Source organism: Rattus norvegicus, chromosome 1 (assembly GCF_036323735.1).
Source record: "Rattus norvegicus strain BN/NHsdMcwi chromosome 1, GRCr8, whole genome shotgun sequence".
In the NCBI taxonomy this organism is placed as follows: Eukaryota; Metazoa; Chordata; class Mammalia; order Rodentia; family Muridae; genus Rattus; species Rattus norvegicus.
Genome location: NC_086019.1, coordinates 248,400,447 through 248,424,642, shown reverse-complemented (window position 1 = coordinate 248,424,642; position 24,196 = coordinate 248,400,447). Strand labels below are relative to the sequence as shown.

General features: G+C 38.5%; 1 protein-coding gene across 1 annotated transcript in view; it reads right to left on the bottom strand.

Moving 5' to 3' along the window:
* Positions 1 to 302: 302 nt before the first annotated feature.
* The window catches only part of Cyp2c7l1 (cytochrome P450, family 2, subfamily c, polypeptide 7 like 1), a gene marked incomplete at its 5' end in the record, with an annotated part of 54,650 nt that continues 30,756 nt past the window's right edge, over positions 303 to 24,196 (bottom strand). The window contains 4 exons of the mRNA XM_039101417.2: positions 303 to 725; positions 1,734 to 1,875; positions 5,831 to 6,018; positions 19,901 to 20,042. Coding sequence (XP_038957345.2) covers positions 544 to 725; positions 1,734 to 1,875; positions 5,831 to 6,018; positions 19,901 to 20,042 — 654 coding nt within the window. The remainder of the gene's footprint in view (positions 726 to 1,733; positions 1,876 to 5,830; positions 6,019 to 19,900; positions 20,043 to 24,196) is intronic.

Here is a 24,196-nt window from a genome sequence, read left to right as displayed (position 1 = left end):
ATACACACGTGTGTGTGTGTGTGTGTGTGTGTGTGTGTGCGTGCGTGCGTGCGTGCGTGCGTGCGTGTGTGTGTGTGTGTGTGTTAGAGATTGTATACAGGTGAAAGCAGTTTAGAAAACAATATATATTCCCTAACAGTTTCTCTTGCATTCTCTATGCTTCTTTTGATGTAGACCTGAAGGATGTTTTAAGTTGCCAATTTATTACATAAATTTTAAGCAAGTCTTAGAACAGGTACACAAATCAAGTATAAATATTATTGAAAATATGCAAAATAAAAAATAACTCGGAATTATGATAATTATTATTTTATAGTGAAGCTTTATTTTAACTCAGGAATGGATACACAATGACACAAGGGATCATAAATTGTTATATGAAAGAGATAATACAAGTGGATTTGTGCTATAACTCCAGAAACTGCATGTGCTTTCTGGATCTTAAGACAAGAGTCAGGATGGATGATTGAGGGAAGGGACTGGATAAAGACCTGAAGGGGATTGCAGAAGGCAACACAGTAGAAGCCAAAATGCCTGATCTATTCAGGAAGGAATGAAGCAGAACTGGTAAGTGGGTGGCAGAGAGGCAAAACCATTCAGAACTGGCCTCGTATCAATGTCCTTTGGGTGAACCAGAGATTTCAGTTTAAAGTTCTGTAAAATGGTTGTCAAGAATAGAAACAACTCCATGCGGGCCAGGCCCTCTCCAACACAAGCTCGTTTTCCTAGAAAAAAAGTCGAAGTAGATTACTAAATATCCCTAAATGTGCAATACACGATTCTTGTAACTGACCCATAAGATTATGAATGAATGGTGAGTCATTGTATTGGTAGTTAGCTGGGTGGCTAGGGGAAAGGACTAGATAAACAGTCAAAGGTAGAACAAATTTGTTTTCAACTAACATAATCTAGAGAATTACAAATACTTTTTCGCAAAGTGTAACAGTTCACATTTATAATCAAACTGTCTGGGATATTTAAGAAGAAGTATTCTATGTTTACTATCAAAAATCAAACCCAAGGTAAGAAACTGCATATCAGAAGTCAGACCCTACAAAATAAGTTTAGACTCAAAATCCATAACTCTCAGCTTGAATGGAGGAAAACAAGGTTCCCAGTGATCACTGTGGGAAATCATGGCATAAATACAAAGTCTCCATCATCTCATAATAATCTTGAAGTTTCTGTTATTCGACTCACATAGAAAGGTTCTGATCTAATGCTTCCTCATTGATATGCAGTTTCTTCTTATAATTCTCCATTACCCATATTCTGAAACAACTAAGAAGTCAATTATTAAGATGGTGATATGTTTTGCAGTTGTAAAATTTAAGGTTTGAGCAAGAAATTTGCTATCTTCTCAAAAACCCAGAGATCTGGGAGACTTTTTCATTATCCTCTCCAGCAGACGTTTAAAAAGTAGTAGTCATTCATGTGAATACTGAGTGTACTTGAGGCTCCCTTGTGGTTTTCTATATTTTTGATACTTGATATTGGCTAACTGAGCATGGAGGTGAGTGACACAAGAAATATGAATTTAAATTATGATTCCCTCAATTCTGTGGTGAGATAGTACATTGTAAATGAAGTTTGCCTTCTAGGATGACACTGAGACATGGATAAGTATGCTTTCAATTGTGCATAAATTGCAAGTGTCTCAGGAATTGGGAGCCACTGTGTAAGTCTCCACAGATCTTCATGTCACTGAAACCATAAAAATGAGTTTCTATTACCTGCTGAGAAAGGCAAAAAGTAGTCACTTTTCTTAAAGTTTCCATTCTCATCTAGAAAGTGGCCAGGGTCAAACATCTCTGGGTTGGGGAACTCCTTGCTGCCATGCAGCACTGATGTCAGTGATGTTAACACCTTTGTTCCCTAGAACAATACATAGAAGCATCAAGTTACAAAGAAATCATAGGGCTAAAGTTACCAGGAAAATAACATAATTCACACCTTTTGCTATATAGAAGGAGTTGAATACAAAGAATGGCAGTGACATTTTAATGCACAAAGTATTGGAGGAGGGGGTGGAAATTTATCTGAGGCCATTCATACTGATGTGGCCAAAGTGCCTTCCAGTGACATTTCACATGAGTTCTTGAATGAAAATTTCTGAGTTTCTTCTCCCTTTCCTGTAGATTGGACTCTTGCTTCTCGTAGCACTCACTGTTCTAGCTCATCACATCTGACTCCATACACATCACGTGAATCAGACTCCAAAAGGAATAATATGTTGAGAGTTCCAAATTCATTAAGCACATTAGGAAGTGTATAGAAAGACAAATACTACATTTCCCCTTCATGTACTCTATTTATTCATCCATCTGTCTATATATTTATATCATATAAATGTAAATGCGGGGATATGTGCCAGAGTAGAGGTGTGCTATCATATATATATATATATATATATATATATATATATATATATATATAATTTATAGATCTATATTAATGTGCAGATGCAAATTCTCAGATATACATATATATGTGTGTGTTTGTGTGTGTGTGTGTGTGTGTGTGTGTGTGTGTGTGTGTGTGATTGTAAAGCAGGATGAGGGATATGTGGGAAAAGTAAGGGAAGAAATAGAAGGAGTTGGAGAAGAAGAAAATAAAATAAAACAAAATAAGACACAGTGTAAGTCTTAATAGCCATAACCTGATGGAAGCTAAATCCTAAAACTTCTGAAGATTCACAGAAATTTTGGGAACTTGTACTGAAAAGTTCTCTTTAACTAAAGCACAAAGTAACCTCATATCATTGCAAATGTTCTAAGAATGTTCTGTTCACAGGTCTCACAAGCCTGTCACATGAATTTGAATTCAGCTTAAATAAATATATTTAATATTTAAAATCCCAAAAGAATACATTGTTAAGTTGTGTGAAAATTAAGTCCAAGTCTCAGTAAGCATGGAACATATTATATTCATAGTCATTTGTTTACACACTGCCTGTGATTGCTTCTCTGCTACTCATGACAGAGCTTCTGAAGAAGAAGCATAATCCTAATGGTCAAGAAAGCTAAACAGAGACTGAAGGAACACCCATTCAGAGCCTGCCCCACATGTGGCCCATACATATACAGCCACCCAATTAGACAAGATGGATGAAGCAAAGAAGTGCAGACCGACAGGAGCCGGATGTAGATCGCTCCTGAGAGACACAGCCAGAATACAGCAAATACAGAGGCGAATGCCAGCAGCAAACCACTGAACTGAGAATAGGTCCCCTATTGAAGGAATCAGAGAAAGAACTGAAAGAGCTTGAAGGGGCTCGAGACCCCAAAAGTACAACAATGCCAAGCAACCAGAGCTTCCAGGGACTAAGCCACTACCTAAAGACTATACATGGACTGACCCTGGACTCTGACCCCATAGGTAGCAATGAATATCCTAGTAAGAGCACCAGTGGAAGGGGAAGCCCTGGGTCCTGCTAAGACTGAACCCCCAGTGAACTAGACTATGGGGGGAGGGCGGCAATGGGGGGAGGGTTGGGAGGGGAACACCCATAAGGAAAGGGAGGGGGGAGGGGGATGTTTGCCCGGAAACCGGGAAAGGGAATAACACTTGAAATGTATATAAGAAATACTCAAGTTAATAAAAAAAAAATACAGTAAATCTTAAAAAAAAAAAAAAAGAAGAAAAATGTTCTCATTTCCAATAATATGAATGAATGATGAATGGAATTTTTGTTAGTCATAAAAATCAAGACATAGAAAGACAAACACTGCACAATCTAATTTGTATGCACAATCTCATTTGTATGCCGGTAATAATTTATTTAACTGAAGTTTAGAATGGAATGTTGGTTACAAAGGCTTCTCAGAAGAGCGGAGGAAGGGCAGAGTGGGTAGAGGTTGATCAGTGTTATAAGTAGAGATAAAGACACTTGGTGTATTATTTCATAATAAAGAAGTCAAAGACAAAAAAAAAAGAAAGCCTGAAATCTACTATGCTTATTATGGCAAAGATGAATGGTTCTTCTTTATTCTATTAGTTCTACTAAGAGCAGTGGCTTGAGTTTTATCAAAGAAATCACTTACCTCATTTTTCAGCTGTGAAGCGATGCTTATTTCTAAACCAGGTAAATTTGAAAAAGAAAATAATGGAATATTCTACTCCACTGGAGTACAGAGACCAATCATATCATGAGCCAACAGCAGTATAAAGGGTGGGAAATTTAACTGATGCAGCACTAGCCTCAAGCTAGGCATTAAATTCAAGAAATCTATCATGACACAAGTCATTCCTATCTTGTTTTTCATTCTATTTACCATTTGGATGGGTCTAAGGTCATACAACATAAACAAGTTTTGAAAATTAGCAATAGATCTCAACTATAATAAGTGAAAACAATATCTCAAAAATATCATTTGGCTAAAGAGAGCAAACTGGTATCCTAACACTTATACCAAGCCTGGCATTACACAGCAAGGCCCATTACCACCTGGCAAAGTTAGTTCCATCAGCACCACATGATGTGAGTAGTGGGAACTCTAGTTGTATCATTTTGGCTCAACTCCCTAAAAATATGAAATTGCCCAAGAGATAGCATTGAACTCTTTCTGAATGAAGTTATCATTATAAAACTTTGGCATTTTTCATCTGTAATACCATATCCTCAACCAGAATTTTTTCAGTGTCTTGAAAGTAATATTAAGTAACTACAAAAATTAAATATATAAAAATAGAACCACATCAGGGAACATTTTTCAACTTAGTTTTAAGCAGCCATCTCAGTTTTAGTATCAAAATTCTAACAAGTTTGAGGAAGCAAAAATAAGAACAGAGATTTCTTATGATAGAAGCCATAGGCAATGTAAAGCAGAAAATATCCAATGTACATCCATGTTTCTAACATATACAGTCAATTGTTTAAAAGAAAAGTAAACAAGGCATAGAATCATTAAAATGTTGCTGAGAAAAATTTTGGAAATAATGTAGAGACTTTGGATAGAAATATCATCCCAAAGTATAGATAAGTATTCTTGGTCATACTCGTACATAATTTGTTCTAAAATAAAGTGTCCTTTATACCTTTAAACAGAACAGACTTAAAAAATGTTCATCTGATCAACATGACTGTGTATTTATAAAACATCAAATTTGATATGGAGATGTTAAAATTATGATTCTTCAGCCTAATGAGAAATGATACAAGTCATGGCTAAGTGAACCAGGTCTGCACATCAATTTGTCACAACGAAGAGAAACTAATAACACAGGATACAAAAAGTACATACAAAAGAATTAGCTCACATAACACTTTAAATTCCACATACATTTACATGCATATAAATATAAGTAAACATTTACATTGGGATAAATTTAAATTCAACAGAGTGAATAAATAATTAAGCAGATAGAAAGAATGTCAGAGGCACTTAGAGAAATGATAACAGAAGGATATTTACCATTCATAAAAACTCTAAGTAGATATGAATGGGCTACTCTATGAAAAAGAAACATGGCATAGAGAAAATTAACATCCCCAATACATAAATGAATGGCATTGATAAATTAAAGAATTCAGCATTTCATTTTGTTTTCAAACTTGGAGATTTATTTCTCACAGTCATAAAAATTTCAGAAAAGACTTTTGGAAAATTGACAAAATAGTGAAATATTCACAGAGAAATACCTAATCTTTGCAAAACAGTATGTGGAAGGCTAAGCGAATGTGGCGGTGTCAATACAAAATATATCTGTGGCTGCAGTAGAGCTGCCCTTTGGATCATGAAGGCAGGCACAGATATATCAGAGGACTGGTACCATACTATGAACCTAGAAGCATCAAGAACTCGGAGGCTCAACAAAGAAAGGAGCTTACCTTTGGGATGAGGTAGTTCCTGAATTTAATGTCACAGGTCACTGCATGGAGCAGGTTGGTCGGGACAAAGTTGATGAATCTCTGTACCTCATGAATCATGGCATCTGTGTAGGGCATGTGACTTCTATCCTGCATGCAGGGGCTGCGATATCTGCCAATCACATGGTCAATCTCTTCCTGGACTTTAGCTGGTTGGTCATAGTAAAAAGCAGGAAAATGTGGGGAAAGTGACAGGTTTGTCATAATTTCAGGACATACAGAGTTCAATATAAGTATGCCAAAAGAAATATTTAGACAAAACAGCATATACTCATTATTTTGGAGTCATGAGAACAAAGAAAATATAAGTAATTAAAATATCAAATAAAGCAGTATAATTAGTCAACATATTTTAGTCCTTGGTTAAAGTTATTAGTGTTAGGTTTTAAACCCAAAATTCATTCCAGACCTGTGCTATTTCCCTTTTGCCCCTGTGCTAGTATCAGAGGCTCTGCTCTGGATCCAAACAAACTCAACCCGCACACAACCTGCAACTTCAATCACCAGGTATTCTGACACATCCACAATCACAGATGAGACTCCCAAACCCCAGCCCAATACCTGGTGGAACCAGATCCGTGGACCCTGCATTGCAGATACCCTGCCCAGTGAGAGACCTGCATTCCTTGAGGTTTACACCTGTACCTGGAGTATAGCCTCTGCTCTGGATCCCAATCCATGTGGACCACACCCCAGTAAGCTCAAACCCCCAGGGATTCTGACTCATTCAGTCTCACAGAATCACAAGCTCAGAGGCTCACTGGAAGAACAGGCCAGGGGCAGATATGCCAGTTAACACCATAGATAAGTAGATGGCAAGAGGCAAGCTTAAGAACATAAGCAACAGAAACCAATATTGCTCACAGCATGAAAACCCATTTCTCCCATTACAGAAAGCCCTGGATACCACAATACGTCTATTAAGCAAGATTCAGATCTAAATTCTCATCGCATAGAGATGATAGAGGCCTTGAAGGACATAAATAACTCCATTAAAAGATACACAGATAAACAAGTAGAAACCCATGAAGAGAGAGCACAAAAAAAACCCTTAAAGAAATAGAGGAAAAGCCAATCAAACAAGTGACAGAATTGAACACAACCATCCAGGATCTGAAAATGTAAATAGAAACATTAAAGGCAACACAAAGGGAGACAGCCCTGGAGATGGAAAACATAGGAAAGGGTGGGAGTTACAGATGCAAGCATCACCAGCAGGATACAAGAGATAGAGGAGATAATCTCAGGTATAGAAGATACCATAGAAGATATCAACACACAGTCAAGGAAAATACAAAGGGTAAAAAGCTCCTAACCCAAAACATTCAAAAATGCAGATGCTTCAGTCATTCCTAAAATGGGGAACAAAAATATTCACAGGAGTAAATATGGAGACAAAGTTTGGAGCAAAGACTGAAGGAAAGACCATTTAGAAAGTGCCCAACAGGAATCCAGCCCATATACATACAGCCACAAAACCCAGACAATATCGCTGATTTCAAGAAGTGCATGCTGGCAGTAATCTGATATAGCTGTCTTCTGAGAGGCTCTGCCATAACTTAACAAATGCAGAGGAGGATGCTTACAGACAACTATTGAACTGAGAAAGGGGTCCCAGTTGGAGGAGTTGGAGAAAGGATTGAAGGAGCTGAAGAGGTTTGCAGCCCCATAAGAACAACAATGCCAACCAACCAGAGCTCCCAGGGATTAAACAACCATCCAAAGAGTACACATGGACAGACACATGACTCCAGCTGCATAATTAGCAGAGGATGGCCTTGTTGGGCACCAATGGGAGGCAAAGCCCTTGGTCCTGCCAAGGCTCAACCCTCCAGTGTAGTGGAATATCAGAATGGGGAGATGGGAAGGGGTTGGTTGATGGGTGGGAGAACATCTTCATAGAAGAAGGGGGAAAAGGGTGGAATAGGGGGTTTCTGGCCAGGAAACTGGGGAAGGGGATAACATTTCAAATGCAAATAAAAATTGTCCATTAAAAAAATCTCAGAACAGAGGCTGGTAGAGAAATAGGAACATTCCTCCATTCATACCAATACTATCCAAACTACTCCCTAAAATAGAAAAACAGAGCACTACCAAATTCCTTCTATGAAGCCACAATTATGTTTATACCTAAACCACAAAAACACCCAACAAAGAAAAAGAACTACAGACCAATTTCTGTTATGAATGTTGAGACAAGAATACTCAAGAAAATTCTTCAAACCGAATCCAAGAACACATCAAAATGATCATCCATCAGGATCAAGTAGGCTTCATCCTAGGGATGTAGGGATGATACGATGTACAGAAATGCACCAACTTAATCCACTCTATAAGGAAACTCAAAGATAAAAACCACATGATCTTTTCATTAGATGCTAAGAAAGCATTTGACAAAATTCAACACCCCTTCATGATGCAAGTCCTGTAAAGATCAGATATTCAAGGCCCATACCTAAATATAGTAAAACCAATATAAAGCAAACCAGTAAATAACATCAGACAAAATGGAGAGAAACATGAAGCAATCCCATTAAAACCAGGAACTAGACAAGACTGCACACTCTCTCCCTACTTATTCAATATTTGAAGTCCTAGCCAGAGCAATCAGACAATGAAAGGAGGTCAAAGGGATACATATTGGAAAGGAAGAAGTAAAAATATAACTATTTGCAGGTGATATGATAGTAAACTTAAGAGAACTCAAAAGTTCCAACAGAGAACTACTAAGCCTGAAAAACAACTTCAGCAAAGTGGTTGGGTATAAATTTAACTCAAAAAAATCAGTAGCCTTCTTCTACTCAAAGGATAAACAGGCTGAGAAAGAAATTAAGAAATGACATCGTTCACAAGAGTCATAAATAATATAAAATACCTCGGTGTGGCTTTAAGCAAGTAAGTGAAAGATTTGTATGACAAGAACTTCAAGTCTGTGAAGAAAGAACTTGAATATCTCAGAAGATGGAAAGGTCTCCCATTCTCATGGATTTGCAGAATTAATAGAGTAAAAATAGCCATTTTACCAAAAGAGTCAATGCAATCCACATCAAAATTCAAACCCAATTCTTCACAGAGATAGAAATAGCAATTTGCAGGGGCTGGGGATTTAGCTCAGTGGTAGAGCACTTGCCTAGAAAGCGCAAGGCCCTGGGTTCGGTCCCCAGCTCCGGAAAAAAAAGGAAAAAAAAAAGAAATAGCAATTTGCAAATTCATTTGGAATAACAAAAACCCAGGATAGTGAAAACTATGCTCAAGAATAAAAGAACTTCTGGGGGAATCACCACCTCTGACTGCAAGCAGTATTACAGAGCAATAGTGATAAAACCTGTATGGTATTAGTATAGAAAAGGCAGGCAGATCTGTGGAATAGAATTGAAGAAAAGATTTTTTTCAGCAAATGGTGCTGGCTGAACTGAAGGTCAGCATGTAGAAGAATGCAAATCGATCCATTCTTATGGCCCTTACAAAATTTAAGTTCAAGTGGATCAAGTAACTCCATGTCAAACAAGATACACTGAAATTTATAGAAGAAAAAGTGAGGAAGAGTTTTGAATACATGGGCACTGGGGAAAAATTCCTGGAAAAAAAAAACTACCATGCTCTACGGTGAAGAATTGACAATGCGACCTCATAATACTGCAAAGCTTCTGTATGGAAAAACACACTGTCATAAGGACAAAACAGCAAACAACAAATTGGGAAATGACCTTTACCAATCCTATATTCAGTAGAGGGCTAATATCTAAAATATACAAAGAATTCAAGAAGTTAGAATCCTGACAGCCAAATAACCCCAGTAAAAATGGGGCACAGAGCTAAACAAAACATTCTCTCCTGAGGAATAGCGAATGCCTGAGAAGTACCTAAAGAAATGCACAACATCCTTAATCATCAGGGAAATGAAAATCAAAACAACCTAAGATTCCACCTCATACCAGTCAGAATGGCTATGATAAAAACTCAGGTGACAGCAGATGCTGGCGAGGATGTGGAGAATGAGGAACACTCCTCCATTGTTGGTGGCATTACAAACAGGGACGAACACTTTGGATATCAGACTGGAAGGCCCTCAGAAAATTGGACATTGCATTACCTGAGGACCCACCTATACTTCTCTTGGGCATATACCCAAAAGATGATCCAGCATACAACAAAGATGTATGCTCCGCTCTGTTCATAGCACCCTTATTTATAATAGCCAGAAGCTGGAAAGAACCCAGATGCCCTTCAATGGAGGACTGGTTTCAAAAAATGTGGTACATCTACACAATGACCTACTACTCAGCTGTAAAAAAATGACTTCATGAAATTCATAGGCAAATAGAACAAAATAGAAAATATCATCATGATTGAGGTTACTCAATCACAGAAAAAACAAATGGTATGCACTTGTTAATAAGTGGATATTCGCCAAAAAGCTCGAATTACAAAAGATGCAGTCCAGGGACCACATGAAGCTCAAGAAGAGGGATGACCAAAATGAAGATAGTTCACTCCTTCTTAAAAAGGGGAACAAAAATATTCATAGTAGGGGGTACAGAATCACAGTTTAGAGCAGAGACTGAAGGAATGGACATTCAGAGCCTGCCCCACATGTGGCCCGTATATATACAGCCACCAAAACTAGATGAGATTGATGACGCTAAGAAGTGCATGATGACAGGAACCAGATATAGATTTCTCCTGGGAGACACATCCAGGGCATGTCAAATGCTAGCAGCATACTACCGAACTGAAAACAGGACTCCCGTTGGAGGAATTAGAGAAAGGATTGAAAAAACTGAAGGGGCCTGCAGCCCCATAAGAATTTAATGAAAATGAAGGTACAACATACCCAAACTTATGGGACACAATGAAAGCTGTGCTAAGAGGAAAACTCATAGCTCTGAGTGCATGCAGAAAGAAACAGGAAAGAGCATATGTCACCAGTTTGACAGCACACCTAAAAGCTCTAGAACAAAAGGAAGCAAATACACCCAGGAGTAGTAGAAGGCAGGAAATAATCAAACACAGAGCCGAAATCAACCAAGCAGAAACAAAAAGGACCATAGAAAGAATCAATAGAACCAAAAGTTGGTTCTTTGAGAAAATCAACAAGATAGAAAAACCCTTAGCCAGACTAACGAGAGGAAACAGAGGGTGTGTCCAAATTAACAAAATCAGAAATGAAAAGGGAGACATAACTACAAATTCAGAGGAAATTCAAAAAAATCATCAGATCTTACTATAAAAGCCTATATTCAACAAAACTTGAAAATCTGCAGGAAATGGACAATTTGCTAGAAAGATACCAGGTACCGAAGTTAAATCAGGAACAGATAAACCAGTTAAACAACTCCAAAACTCCTAAGGAAATATAATCAGTCATTAAAGGTCTCCCAACCAAAAAGAGCCCAGATCCAGACAGGTTTAGTGCAGAATTCTATCAGACCTTCATAGAAGACCTCATACTAATACTATCCAAACTATTCCACAAAATTGAAACAGATGGATCACTCCCGAATTCCTTCTATGAAGCCACAATTACTCTTATACCTAAACCACACAAAGACCCAACAAAGAAAGAGAACTTCAGACCAATTTCCCTTATGAATATTGACGCAAAAATACTCAATAAAATTCTGCCAAACCGAATGCAAGAGCACATCAAAACAATCATCCACCATGATCAAGTAGGCTTCATCCCAGGCATGCAGGGATGGTTTAATATATGGAAAACCATCAACGTGATCCATTATATAAACAAACTGAAAGAACAAAACCACATGATCATTTCATTAGATGCTGAAAAAGCATTTTACAAAATTCAACACCTCTTCATGATAAAAGTCCTGGAAAGAACAGGAAATCAAGGCCCTTACCTAAACATAGTAAAAGCCATATACAGCAAACCAGTTGCTAACGTTAAACTAAATGGAGAGAAACTTGAAGCAATCCCACTAAAATCAGGGACTAGACAAGGCTGACCACTCTCACCCTACTTATTCAATATAGTGGAGCATACTATCCTCAACAATAAAAGGACTTCAGGGGGAATCACTTTTCCTGAACTCAAGCAGTACTACAGAGCGATAGTGATAAAAACTGCATGGTGTTGGTACAGAGACAGACAGATAGACCAATGGAATAGAATTAAAGATCCAGAAATGAACCCATACACCTATGGGCACTTGATTTTTGACAAAGGAGCCAAAACCATCCAATGGAAAAAAGATAGCATTTTCAGCACATGGTGCTGGTTCAACTGGAGGTCAACAGGTAGAAGAATGCAGATTGATCCATGTTTATCACCCTGTACAAAGCTTAAGTCCAAGTGGATCAAGGACCTCCACATCAAACTAGATACACTCAAACTAATAGAAGAAAAACTAGGGCAGCATCTCGAACACATGGGCACTGGAAAAAAAATTCCTGAACAAAACACCAATGGCTTATGCTCTAAGATCAAGAATCGACAAATGGGATCTCATAAAACTGCAAAGCTTCTGTAAGGCAAAGGACGCTGTGGTTAGGACAAAATGGCAACCAACAGATTGGGAAAAGATCCTTAGCAATCCTACAACAGATAGAGGCCAAGATATATCCAAAATATACAAAGAACTCAAGAAGTTAGACTGCAGGGAGACAAATAACCTTATTAAAAAATGGGGTTCAGAGCTGAACAAAGAATTCACAACTGAGGAATGGTGAATGGCTGAGAAACACCTAAAGAAATGTTCAACATCTTTAGTCATAAGGGAAATGCAAATCAATACAACCCTGAGATTTCACCTCACACCAGTGAGAATGGCTAAGATCAAAAACTCAGGTGACAACAAATCCTGGCGAGGATGTGGAGAAAGAGGAACACTCCTCCATTGTTGGTGGGATTGCAGACTGGTACAACCATTCTGGAAATCAGTCTGGAGGTTCCTCAGAAAATTGGACATTGATCTGCCTGAGGATCCAGCTATACCTCTCTTGGGCATATACCCAAAAGATGCCCCAACAAATAACAAAGACACATGCTCCACTATGCTCATAGCAGTCTTATTTATAATAGCCAGAAGCTGGAAAGAACCCAGATGCCCTTCAACAGAGGAATGGATACAGAAAATGTGGTACATCTACACAATGGAATATTACTCAGCTATCAAAAACAATGCCTTAATGAAATTCATAGGCAAATGGTTGGAACTGGAAAATATCATCCTGAGTGAGGTAACCCAATCATAGAAAAACACACATGGTATGCACTCATTGATTAGTGGCTATTAGCCCAAATGCTTGAATTACCCTAGATGCCTAGAACAAATGAAACTCAAGACGGATGATCAAAATGTGAATGCTTCACTCCTTCTTTAAAAGGGGAACAAGAATACCCTTTGCAGGGAATAGAGAGGCAAAGATTAAAACAGAGACAGAAGGAACACCCATTCAGAGCCTGCACCACATGTGGCCCATACATATATAGCCACCCAATTTGACAAGATGGATGAAGCAAAGAAGTGCAGGCAGACAGGAGCCAGATGTAGATCTCTCCTGAGAGACCCAGCCAGAATACAGCAAATACAGAGGCGAAAGCCAGCAGCAAAGCACTGAACTGAGAACAGGACCCCCGTTGAAGGAATCAGAGAAAGAACTGGAAGAGCTTGAAGGGGCTTGGGACCCCATATGAACAACAATGCCAAGCAACCAGAGCTTCCAGGGACTAAGCCACTACCTAAAGACTATACATGGACTGACACTGGACTCTGACCTCATAGGTAGCAATGAATATCCTAGTAAGATCACCAGTGGAAGGGGAAGCCCTGGGTCCTGCTAAGACCGAACCCCCCAGTGAACCTTATTGTTGGGGGGAGGGCAGCAATTTGGGGAGGATGGGGAGGGGAATACCCATAAAGAAGGGGAGGGGGAGGGGTTGGAGAATGTTGACCCGGAAACCGGGAAAGGGAATAACATTCTAAATGTAAATAAGAAATACTCAAGTTAATAATAATAATAATAAAGAACAACAATGCAAATCAACCATACTTTCCAAGGACTAAACCACTCCCAAAGACTACATGGACTGACTTATGGCTCCAGTTGCATATGTAGCATAGCTTGGCCTTTTTGGCCACCAGTGGAAAGAGAATCCCTTGGTCTTGCCAATGTTGGACCACCAGTGTAAGGGAATGTCTAGAGGGAGGAAAAGGGGGAGCTGGATATGGAAGGGAGCACACTGATAGAAGAAGGGGAGGGAAGGGGATAGGTGGCTCATGGCCTGGAAACCAGGAAAGGGAATAACATTTGAAATGTACATAAAGAAATATCAAAAAATATTTAAAAAAAGAGAAGGAAATGTGTGGGTTGAATAGACAAAGAAGACATTAAAGTAGTGGGTTTTTGGGGAGCATTCTGGGTAGAAGGGTTTTCAGTGGGGTGAGTGGTGATGTGACAAAGGATAATGGAGGAGAAAACAATGGGAATTCATTATATGTATGTGTGAGATGGTCAAAGAATAAATACATCAAAAATGGAAAGAAAATAAAAAAATAGAAGTATCACTATATAATCCAAACCCAGAAATTCAAATAAGCTACTATGTTTCTTTTTTTAATTTTTTATTATATATTTCTTTACTTAATTTTCTTTTTTTGAATTTTTTATTATATATTTCTTTACTTACATTTCAAATGTTAGTCCCCTTCTGGGTTTACTGTCCATAAGCCCCTATTCCCTCCCCTCCCCCTCCCCCATACGTGTATTCCCCTGCACAAGGGCTTTCCCTTCCACTGGTGCACCAACAAGGCTATTCTCTGCTACATATACAGTTGGAGCCCTGGGTCAGTCCATGTATAGACTTTTGGTAGTGGTTTAGTTCATGTAACCTCTGGCTGGTTGGCATTGTTGTTTTTAGGGGTTGCAAACTCCGTCAACTGTTTTAATACTTCCTCTAATCCCCCCCCCCCACAAGGGAGTCCTATTCTCAGTTCTGTGGTCTGCTGTTAGCATTGACCTCTGTATTGGACGTGCTCTGGATATGTCTCTCAGGAGAGAACTATATTCAGTCCCTTTCTGTATGCATTTTTTTAGTTTCATCAATCTTATCTAGTTTCAGTGGCTGTATATATAAGGGCCACATGTGTGTCAGACTCTGATTGGCCATTCCTTGAGTCACTGCTCTAAACTTTAATTCCATATCCTCTCCTATGAATATTTTTCCCCTTTTAAAAAGGAGTGGGAGCATCTGCACTTTGGTCATCCTTCTTCTTGAACTTTCTGTGGTCTGTAGATTGCATCATGGGTAATTTGGGCCTTTTGGCTAATATCCACTTATCACTGAGTGCATACCAAGTGTGCTTTTCTGTGTATTGAATATTTTCAAAAGCTTTCTCAGCATCTGTGGATATCATGTCAGCTTTCCTTTAAGTTTCTTTTCTAGTGGATTATGTTGATCGATTTCCATATACTATATCATCATTGCATCCCTGGGATGAATCCTACATGATCATGATGAATGATCAGTTTGATGTATTCTTGGATTCAGTTTGTGAAAATTTTATTGAGTATTTTGTATCTATATATGAGGGATATTGGTCTGGAGTTCTCTTTCTTGTATGGTTTTGATTAATTCTTGCCTTCTATTCGTCTTGGATGTATTTGCTTCTTTTTATTCTAGAGCTTTTAGGTATGTTGTCCAGCTGCTGATGTATGCTCTCTCCTGTTTCTTTTTGCAGGCACTCAGAGCTATGGGTTTTCCTCTTAGCACAGCTTTCACTGTGTCCCATAAGTTTAGGTATGTTGTGTCTTCATTTTCATTACATTCTAAAAAGACTTTAATTTCTTTATTTCTTCCTTGACCATGTTGTCATTGAGAAGAGCAATATTCAGCTTCCACGTGTATGTGGACTTTCTCATGTTTTTGTTGTTATTAAAGACCAGCCTCAGTCCATGGTGATCTGATAGAATGCATGGGATTATGTCAATATCCTTGTATCTATTAAGGCCTGTTTTGTGATCAAATATATAGTCAATTTCAGAGAAGGTATCATGAGGTATTGAGAAGGTATATTCTTTTGTTTTAGGATGAAATGTTCTATAGATCCATTTGGTTCCAAGTTTCTGTTATTTTCACTGTGTCTACATTTATTTTCTGTTTCCATGATCGCTTCAATTGATGAAAGTGGTATGTTGAAGTCTCCTACTATTATCCTGTGCACTGTAATATATGTTTTGGGCTTTAGAAATTTCTGTTCCTAAGATTCCTGTGCTTGCCTCTCGTTATCTGGTTATCTCTTATGTTAGTAGGTCTTGCGGTCCCTGACTGGAGCTTCTCTGTCCGGTGGACCTGAGAACCTTTGAGTCTGTGATCTTCGGAGTGAGAGAGTTCCTGGAAGACCAGCTCTCTGTGGGCATGTTTTGGGTCAGAGAGCTATGGGGCAACCCCTGCTCTGGGCTTAGATGGAGACTGAAAGGGTACTGTCCTAGTCTGTGCTACGTCTCCTGTGCCCATGTGCTCCCAGAGTATGTTTCCTTAGATAGTCAGTGGGGAGAAAGTGTGATATCTCCTGTGGGCTGTGGGTTTAGTAGGGAGAGTGCTCCTTGCAGACCAGCTCTCTGTGTACAATTTTATTGTCCATAATGCTGTGGGAAAAACCCAGCTCTGGCACAGATGGAGACTAGAAGGGTCCATTCCCAGACTGCACTGTGGCTCCTCAGCACTGTGCATTCTGTTGGATCTCTCCTTGGATAGAAAATGCGGAAGATAGTAGAGTCTCACCTGTGGGCTAAGGATTTAGAAGGGATAGTGGTACTGATGGACCAGTTGTCTGAGGGCAAGTTTGTGTCTGAGGGCTGTGAACTGTCCTGGCTCTTAGCTGCTTGCTTGTATTCTAATTAGAGGCAGAAAGGAAGTAGATCTGCAGGTTGTGGAAGGTGAGGAAAAATAGGGAAGAGAAGAAGGAGGAGAAACCATAATTATATAGTAGGTGAGAAAAAATAATTTTCAATTAACAGAAAAAAGAGCAGATTAAATTATAATTCTTTGTTAAACCAATATTCATTGTTAGATTAATTTTAATCACAAAATATTATTCATGATAATAAAGATTTTTCATTGTCATGAAAATAAATTGTGATTATCTTTCATTAGCACATTTTGATAATTGGATACATTTTTATTTGTAAATTTGCATTCCTTGATAAAGAATTATACTTAATATTGAGATAGATTTTTTTAAGATGCTGGGAATTATACTCGAGTAATGGGAGCTTTAGGCTACAGAATGTTTCCTTTCATCTCCTTTTTCACTCACACCTACAGCACCAATAATATAAATACTGAATTTGGGACGTAGTAAACCTGGGACCCAGGAACCTCATTGATACCCTCATTCTCTTTGATGAGTTATTCAGACTCCTGGAATCCATGACTTCCTGTGACATTGCTTTAGATCATAGAATAAAAAACAATCTCACAGATTCAGGAAGACCTGAAAAATGGGGGAAGGAAACAGAGGTCTCATTTGGATTTTAATTTATAAACTTACCAGAAATCCATTTCTCTTGAAAATTCTGATGTAGTCTCTAAGAGAATAGTTTACATTTGACTCAGGGATCTCCCTGAAGGGTTTCACACTTCTATTCATGAGTCCACATAAAGAGAAGACTCATGAAACTATGAACCTGTGTCTTTGGTGGATGTTTTTAATCCATTCTGATGAATACTTGGAAAGTCTTTTCTACTAGGATAGTAAAATATGGAACAGTATTAACACTCTATGTCTAGAGGATTGAGCCTAAAGCTTACATTCATGGAACAAATCAGGGAAGAGGCACAGATAGAAGGAGAATTCAGGAATCAAATGTTGCCCGTCTCCCCTTTCATACCTATTCATTGCTCATTCCCTGTTAACAACTGATGTCTCAGGAAAAAGACCTCTTAGACAACCCTATACCCTTATTTAAGAATTCAGTGAATCTGGAAGGTAAGTCCTCTGATGAGTGGGAGTAGGAAGGCATTTTCAGCAAGATGAACATGCTCTGTATTACCCTGTTTTCTACTTAAAATTTTATGACTGTTGAACAGTACTAGTCTTTTCTGGTCTGTAGATATACATCCTTAACATGTTTTGATTAATGCATGTGTATCCTTATAACATTTAAGTTTCAATATAATCTTGTTCTTTTTTTCTTAAACATCATATTTTGTTTTAGTAAATTTGAGAAGCCTTATTGTTATCTTCTCATACATTAAAAATATTAATTTTGATCATATTTGTACTTTTTGGAGTAGGAAATGTTAGGCAAAGGAGTGAAGGTGTGTTTCATTTATGCTGAAGCACTTGATCTGATTTAAAGTACACTGTAAAAGAAAACATCATTGGTAGAGATGAAAAACACCATTGTTCAACAGAAGGTTAAGGAAGTGGACTAACAGTGTGGTGTGATTATCTAAATATTCTGCATGGATAGAAACACATCACTAGATAATCTAAATATTTTGATTTCTTGTCAGTGGGTACATTATCTCAATCATAATAAGTTCTTGACCTTCAGGTTATGCTTCAGTGAAGTAAGTTTTCTTTTTTCTATGCTAAAATTAAATTCATCAAAATAAGGACATGAGACAATAAGATTTTAGCTGACTTACAGAGTTTTTAAAGAAAATTTAAAGAATTTTAAGAATGAAAGAATATGTATCTTCTTGTTACAAAAGGACATGAATGTTATGTACTTACTAATAAGTGGATATTAGCCAAAAAAGTACCAACTACCCATGATACAGTCCCCAGAAGTCATAAAGGTCAACAAACTAAAAGTCCCAAGTAACAACACCTCTGTACTACTTGATAGATTGAAGAAAGCAACCCCAAGGGGGAAGGGAAGGAGGGTACTGGGAGAGAAAGGGAATGGGATGGCTGGAGAAGGTAACATGATCTGGTATTGGGTGGGGAATTGAAGCCCTGAGGTCCAGCAGAAAGAATGGAAACAGGCAACCTCGGGATGTTGGAGGTTGGGTGTACCCTACAGAATGTATCAGAGACCTGGGAGGTGAGAAACTCTCAGGACTCAAATTGGGAGCACTAGATGAAATGCCCTACAGTGGGGAGAGGGAACTTGTAGAGCCCACCTCCAGCAGAAAGGCAGGGCATCAAGTGAGGAATGAGTTTGCTATCTCACAGTCAAAAACCGAACCATTAGTCTTCCTGTCTGAAAGAACTGTAAGGATGGAAATGGAGAAAAACCTGAGGAAAAGAAGGGCCAATGACAGTCCCAAAGTGGGACCCATCTCAAGTGAAGGCCCCAAGACCTGACACCAATACTAAGGTATAGAACTCTGACAAAAAATTGGACCATTGTGGCTGCCCTACGAAAGGCCAAGCAGCTGAATGAGTCAAATGTAGATATTTGCACCCAACTGAGAAATAGACACTGCTGACACCTTTGCTTGAATTAGAGAAATCTGGAGGTATCTGAGGGGGAGGGAAATCCTGTAGGAGGAACAACAGTCTCAATTTAACCTAGAACCTCAAGATCTCTCAGACACTGGATCACCAACTAGGCAGCATACACCAGCTGATATGAGCCCCTCAACATATGTACAGAAGAATACTCTGGCTTCAGTCAGGGAAGATGTACTTAACCCTAAAGAGACTGGAGGCCCCAGAGAGTTTAGAGGTCTGATGGGGTGGGCTGTCGGGGGCAGACATTCTCCTAGAGATTAGGGATGAGGGGTATGGGGATGAAGTTTGTGATGTGGAATAGTTGTAGAGTTTACTGGGAGGGGAATAAAATCCAAAGTGTAAAAATAATAAAATAAAATAAAAAAGAAAGGATATGTATCCGTCAGGCAATATATTCTACCCAGGGAACCCAGACACTGAGCAGCAGTTGATTGCTTTTCCTACAGCCAGAATCCATTCATCTCAGTCATGCTATTCATCATAGTCAGTAGCACAAAAAGTGAAGAACTGAGACTTCTCTAACTAAAACAACATCCTGAATCCTGGTATCATCTTTCCAGTATCTTACGGGACCACTTTTGTTCACCACCTGTGTACTTACCTGGAACATGTGGGTACTTCATCAGAAGCAGGAGAGCATATCTCAATGTTGAGCTCATTGTCTCTGTCCCTGCACCAATGAGATCCATGATACTGCATGCCAGATTTTCATGTGAATATTCTGATTGTTCGATGTGGTTTGCCTATAAATAATTTGATGAGGAAATCTAGTAAATTACTTACCAACACATCTTATTACAGTGAATCTACAGTTGTACATTTGCATGTTTGTACAATTTGTACAGTTGAATAGTTGATATTGAAGTTTTAAAATTCAAGAGAAAGTACATAGTTCAATGGCTATTCCAACTGTATAGAAATTCACCGAGTTGAATAGATTTTGGGTATAATTTTTCACATGATATATTTATGCATTTACAAGATTACTTTATACTAAACCTTATATAGTTTTTAAAGTTTTATGGTGATGGTAACAAAGACCCTAGAGTATAGAGTAGAGGAGAAATAAACATATCCTTTTGATTATGATATGTGTGTGTGTGTGTGTGTGTGTGTGTGTGTGTGTGTGTAATTTTCTTTTTCCAACTTTATTAAAGGGGTTTCTTCTGAGGGGAACAGTATAAACATCAGCTGTCAATGTAATACAACAGAATTGAAGCAAAACACTAGCAAATATCTGTTTATTTCTCATTACATGTTCAAAACCTTGCCAATTGTAATTAGAGAAACAGAGAAACATAAACAAAGCTTTGACTTGTCGAACTGATGCATTTGGACTAAACAATACCAAGAAACTAGAGCTTCCAGGGACTAAGCCACTACTTAAAGACTATACATGGACTGACCCTGGACTCTGACCTCATAGGTAGCGATGAATATCCTAGTAAGATCACCAGTGGAAGGGGAAGCCCTTGGTCCTGCTAAGACTGAACCCCCAGTGAACGTGATTGTTGGGGGGAGGGTAGCAATGGGGGAAGGGGCGGAGAGGAACACCCATAAAGAAGGGGAGGGGGAGGGGTTGGGGGATGTTTGCCCGGAAACCAGGAAAGGGAATGACATTCGAAATGTAAATAAGAAATACTCATGTTAATAAAAAAATAGAATAAAATAAAAGGTATTTAAGTCAAAGAAATGAAAAAACAGGAGCATGATTAGAAGAGCCCCACAACAGTTCTGGGCCACAGAATCACAAACAGTATACCTAGCAGTTATAACGCATGTGCCTACTAATCATCTACATGGTTCTGATAAAATCGGATGGCTTGGTGTAGAAAAGACAGACCTAAGGCATTTTAAAGAGACAATGATGTGACAAATATGGGTCTATTTTGACTTTTCTGCATACAGGGAGACATCCAGTTAGACCAGCACCATTTATTGAAGATGCTCTGTTTTTTGCATTGTATATTTTTGCCTTCTTTGTCAAAGATCAAGCGTGTGTAAATGTGTGGTTTTATTTCTGGGTCTTCAATTCTATTCCATTGATCAACCTGTCTATCTGTGAACTAATTCCATGCAGTTTTATCACGATTTTTCTGTAGTAGAGCTTCAGGTCAGGGACGGTGATTTCCCCACCATTCTTTTATTGTGAAAAACTGTTTTCACTATTCTGGATTTTTTGCCTTTCCATGTGAATTTGAGAATTGATTTTTCCATGCATTTGAAGAATTGTGTTGGAATTTTGATTGGTATTGCACTGAATCTGTAGATTGCCTTTGGTATGATGGCCATTTTTACTATAATAATTCTGACAACCCATGAGCATGGGAGATCTCTCCATTTTCTGAGATCTTTGATTTCTTTCTGGAGAGAATTGAAGTTCTTAATAAAAGAGAGCTGACCACCCAAGAGTGCAGACATCCTGAGATTGCAGGACAGACTGTCACCTCTGCACATCTCTGCCAACATCCCTGGTACAAGGGGAAACTGCACATGCCTCTGGACAAAGGGATATAGGAACACACAGCCGCCAGTACCCGGGGTTCTGGTCTGTGCCCAGGACCAAAGTGAAACGGCCAAACAGCCCACTGCACCCAAATCCCATTGGGGAGGGAGCTGGACCCTCAGAAGTATGGATGCTCCTGAGAAGTCGAAGGAGAATACCCTCTCCAGACCCAAAGGTAATTGCATAGTGCCAACTGTGCCCTCTGGGTGCAAGGACCTATGAGCAAGCAGGGAGTGGACCCTTTGATTCCTGCCAACGCCTAGAGCTGGAAGACAGTCTCCAGGAGTACTGCCACAGCTGAAATCAGAACACCTGTTCTCAGGAAAGGGTAAAAGAAAACAGGAAAACATTTCAAGAGGAGTGATGACACAGCGGCCTACAGCAGGGTCAAGTCACTCTCAAAAACAGCAAAACAAGCAAACACCAGAGACAACCCAATGGCTAGAGGCAAGTACAGTAACACAAGCAACATAAACCAATACTACTTGGCATCATCAGAGTTCAGTTATCCAAACAAAGAAAATACTGAATACTCAAACACACCAGAAAAATAAGATTTAGATTTAAAATCACATTTTTGAAGATGGTGGTGGACTTTAAGAAAGACATAAACAACGCTCTTAAAGAAACAGGAACACAAGTAAACAAGTAGAAGCCCTTAGAAAGGAATCACAAAAATCCCTGGAAGAGTTACAGGAAAACACAAATAAACAGGTAAACAAATTGAAAATGGAAATAGAAACAATAAAGAAAGCACAAAGGGAGGCAACTCTGAATATAGAATACCTAAGGAAGATACAAGGAGCCATAGATACAAGCATCACCAACAGAATACAAGAGATAGAAGAGAGAATTTCAGGGGCAGAAAGTACCATAGAAAATATCGACACAACTGTCAAAGATAATGTAAAACACAAAAAGGTGCTAGCCCAAAACAAACAGGAAATCCAGGACACAATGCAAAGAGCAAACATAAGGATAGTAGGTATGGAAGAAAGTGAAGACTCCCAAATCAAAGGGCCAGTAAATATATCCAACAAAATAATAGAGGAAAATTTTCCTAACCTAAAGAAAGATATGCCCATAAATATACAAGAAGCCTACACAACTCCAAATAGATTAGACCAGAAGAGAATTTCTTGCAATCACATAATAGTTAAAACACCAAATGCACAAAACAAAGAGAGAATATTAAAAGCAGTAAAAATTGTCAAGTGACATATAAAGGCGGAACTACAAAAATTATACCAGACTTCTCACCAGAGACTATGAAATCCAGAAGATTCTGGACAGATATAATACAGACCCTAAGAGAACATAAATGCCAGCCCATGTTACTGTATCCAGCAAAACTCTCAATTAACATGAATGCAGAAATTAAGATATTCCATGACAAAACCAAATTTGTGCAATATCTTTCTACAAATCCAGGTCTACAAAGGATAATGCATGGAAAACTCCAACAGAAGGAGAGAAATTACACTGTAAAGAAAGCAAGAATATAATTTACTTGCAATGAAACCAAAAGAGAGATAAACAAACACAATTCCACCTCTAACAATGAAAATAACAGGAAGTGACAATCCCTATTCCTTAATATCTCTCAACATCAACGGACTCAATTCCTTAATAAAAAGACATAGACTAACAGACTGGATAGGTAAGTAGGACCCAGGATTTTGCTGCATGCAAGAAACACATCTCAGAGACAAAGACAGACACTACCTTAGAGTAAATGTCTGGAAAACACCTTTCCAATGAAATGGCCCAAAGAAACAAGCAGGAGTTTCATTCTAATATCAAATAAAATTGACTTTCAACCAAAAGTCATTCAAGAAGATAAGGAGGAAACTTCATATTCATCAAAGAAAAAATCCACCAAGATGAACTCTCAATCCTATATATCTATGTTCCAAATGGAAGGGCACCTACATTCATAAAAGAAGACTTACCTAAGCTCAAAGCACACATAGCACCTCACATGATAATAATAAGTGATTTCAACACCCAACTCTCATCAATGGATAATATAAAATAGAGGAATTTTGAATGACTGAGAAGCACCTAAAGAAATGTTCAAAGCCCTTAATGGTCAGAGAAATGCAAATCAAAACAACCCTGAGATTCCACCTCACACCAGTTAGAATGGCTAAGATCAAAACCTCAGGTGACAACACATGTTGGCAAGGATGTGGAAAAAGAGGAACACTCTTCCATTGCTAGTGGAATTGCAAACTGGTACAACTCTGGAAATCAATTTGGTGTTTCCTCAAAAAATTGGAAATAGACCTAAAGACTCAGAAATACCCCACTTTGGAATATACCCCAAATATGCACCATTATGACATAGGGACACATGTTCCACTCTGTTTTAGTGGCCTTATTTGTGAT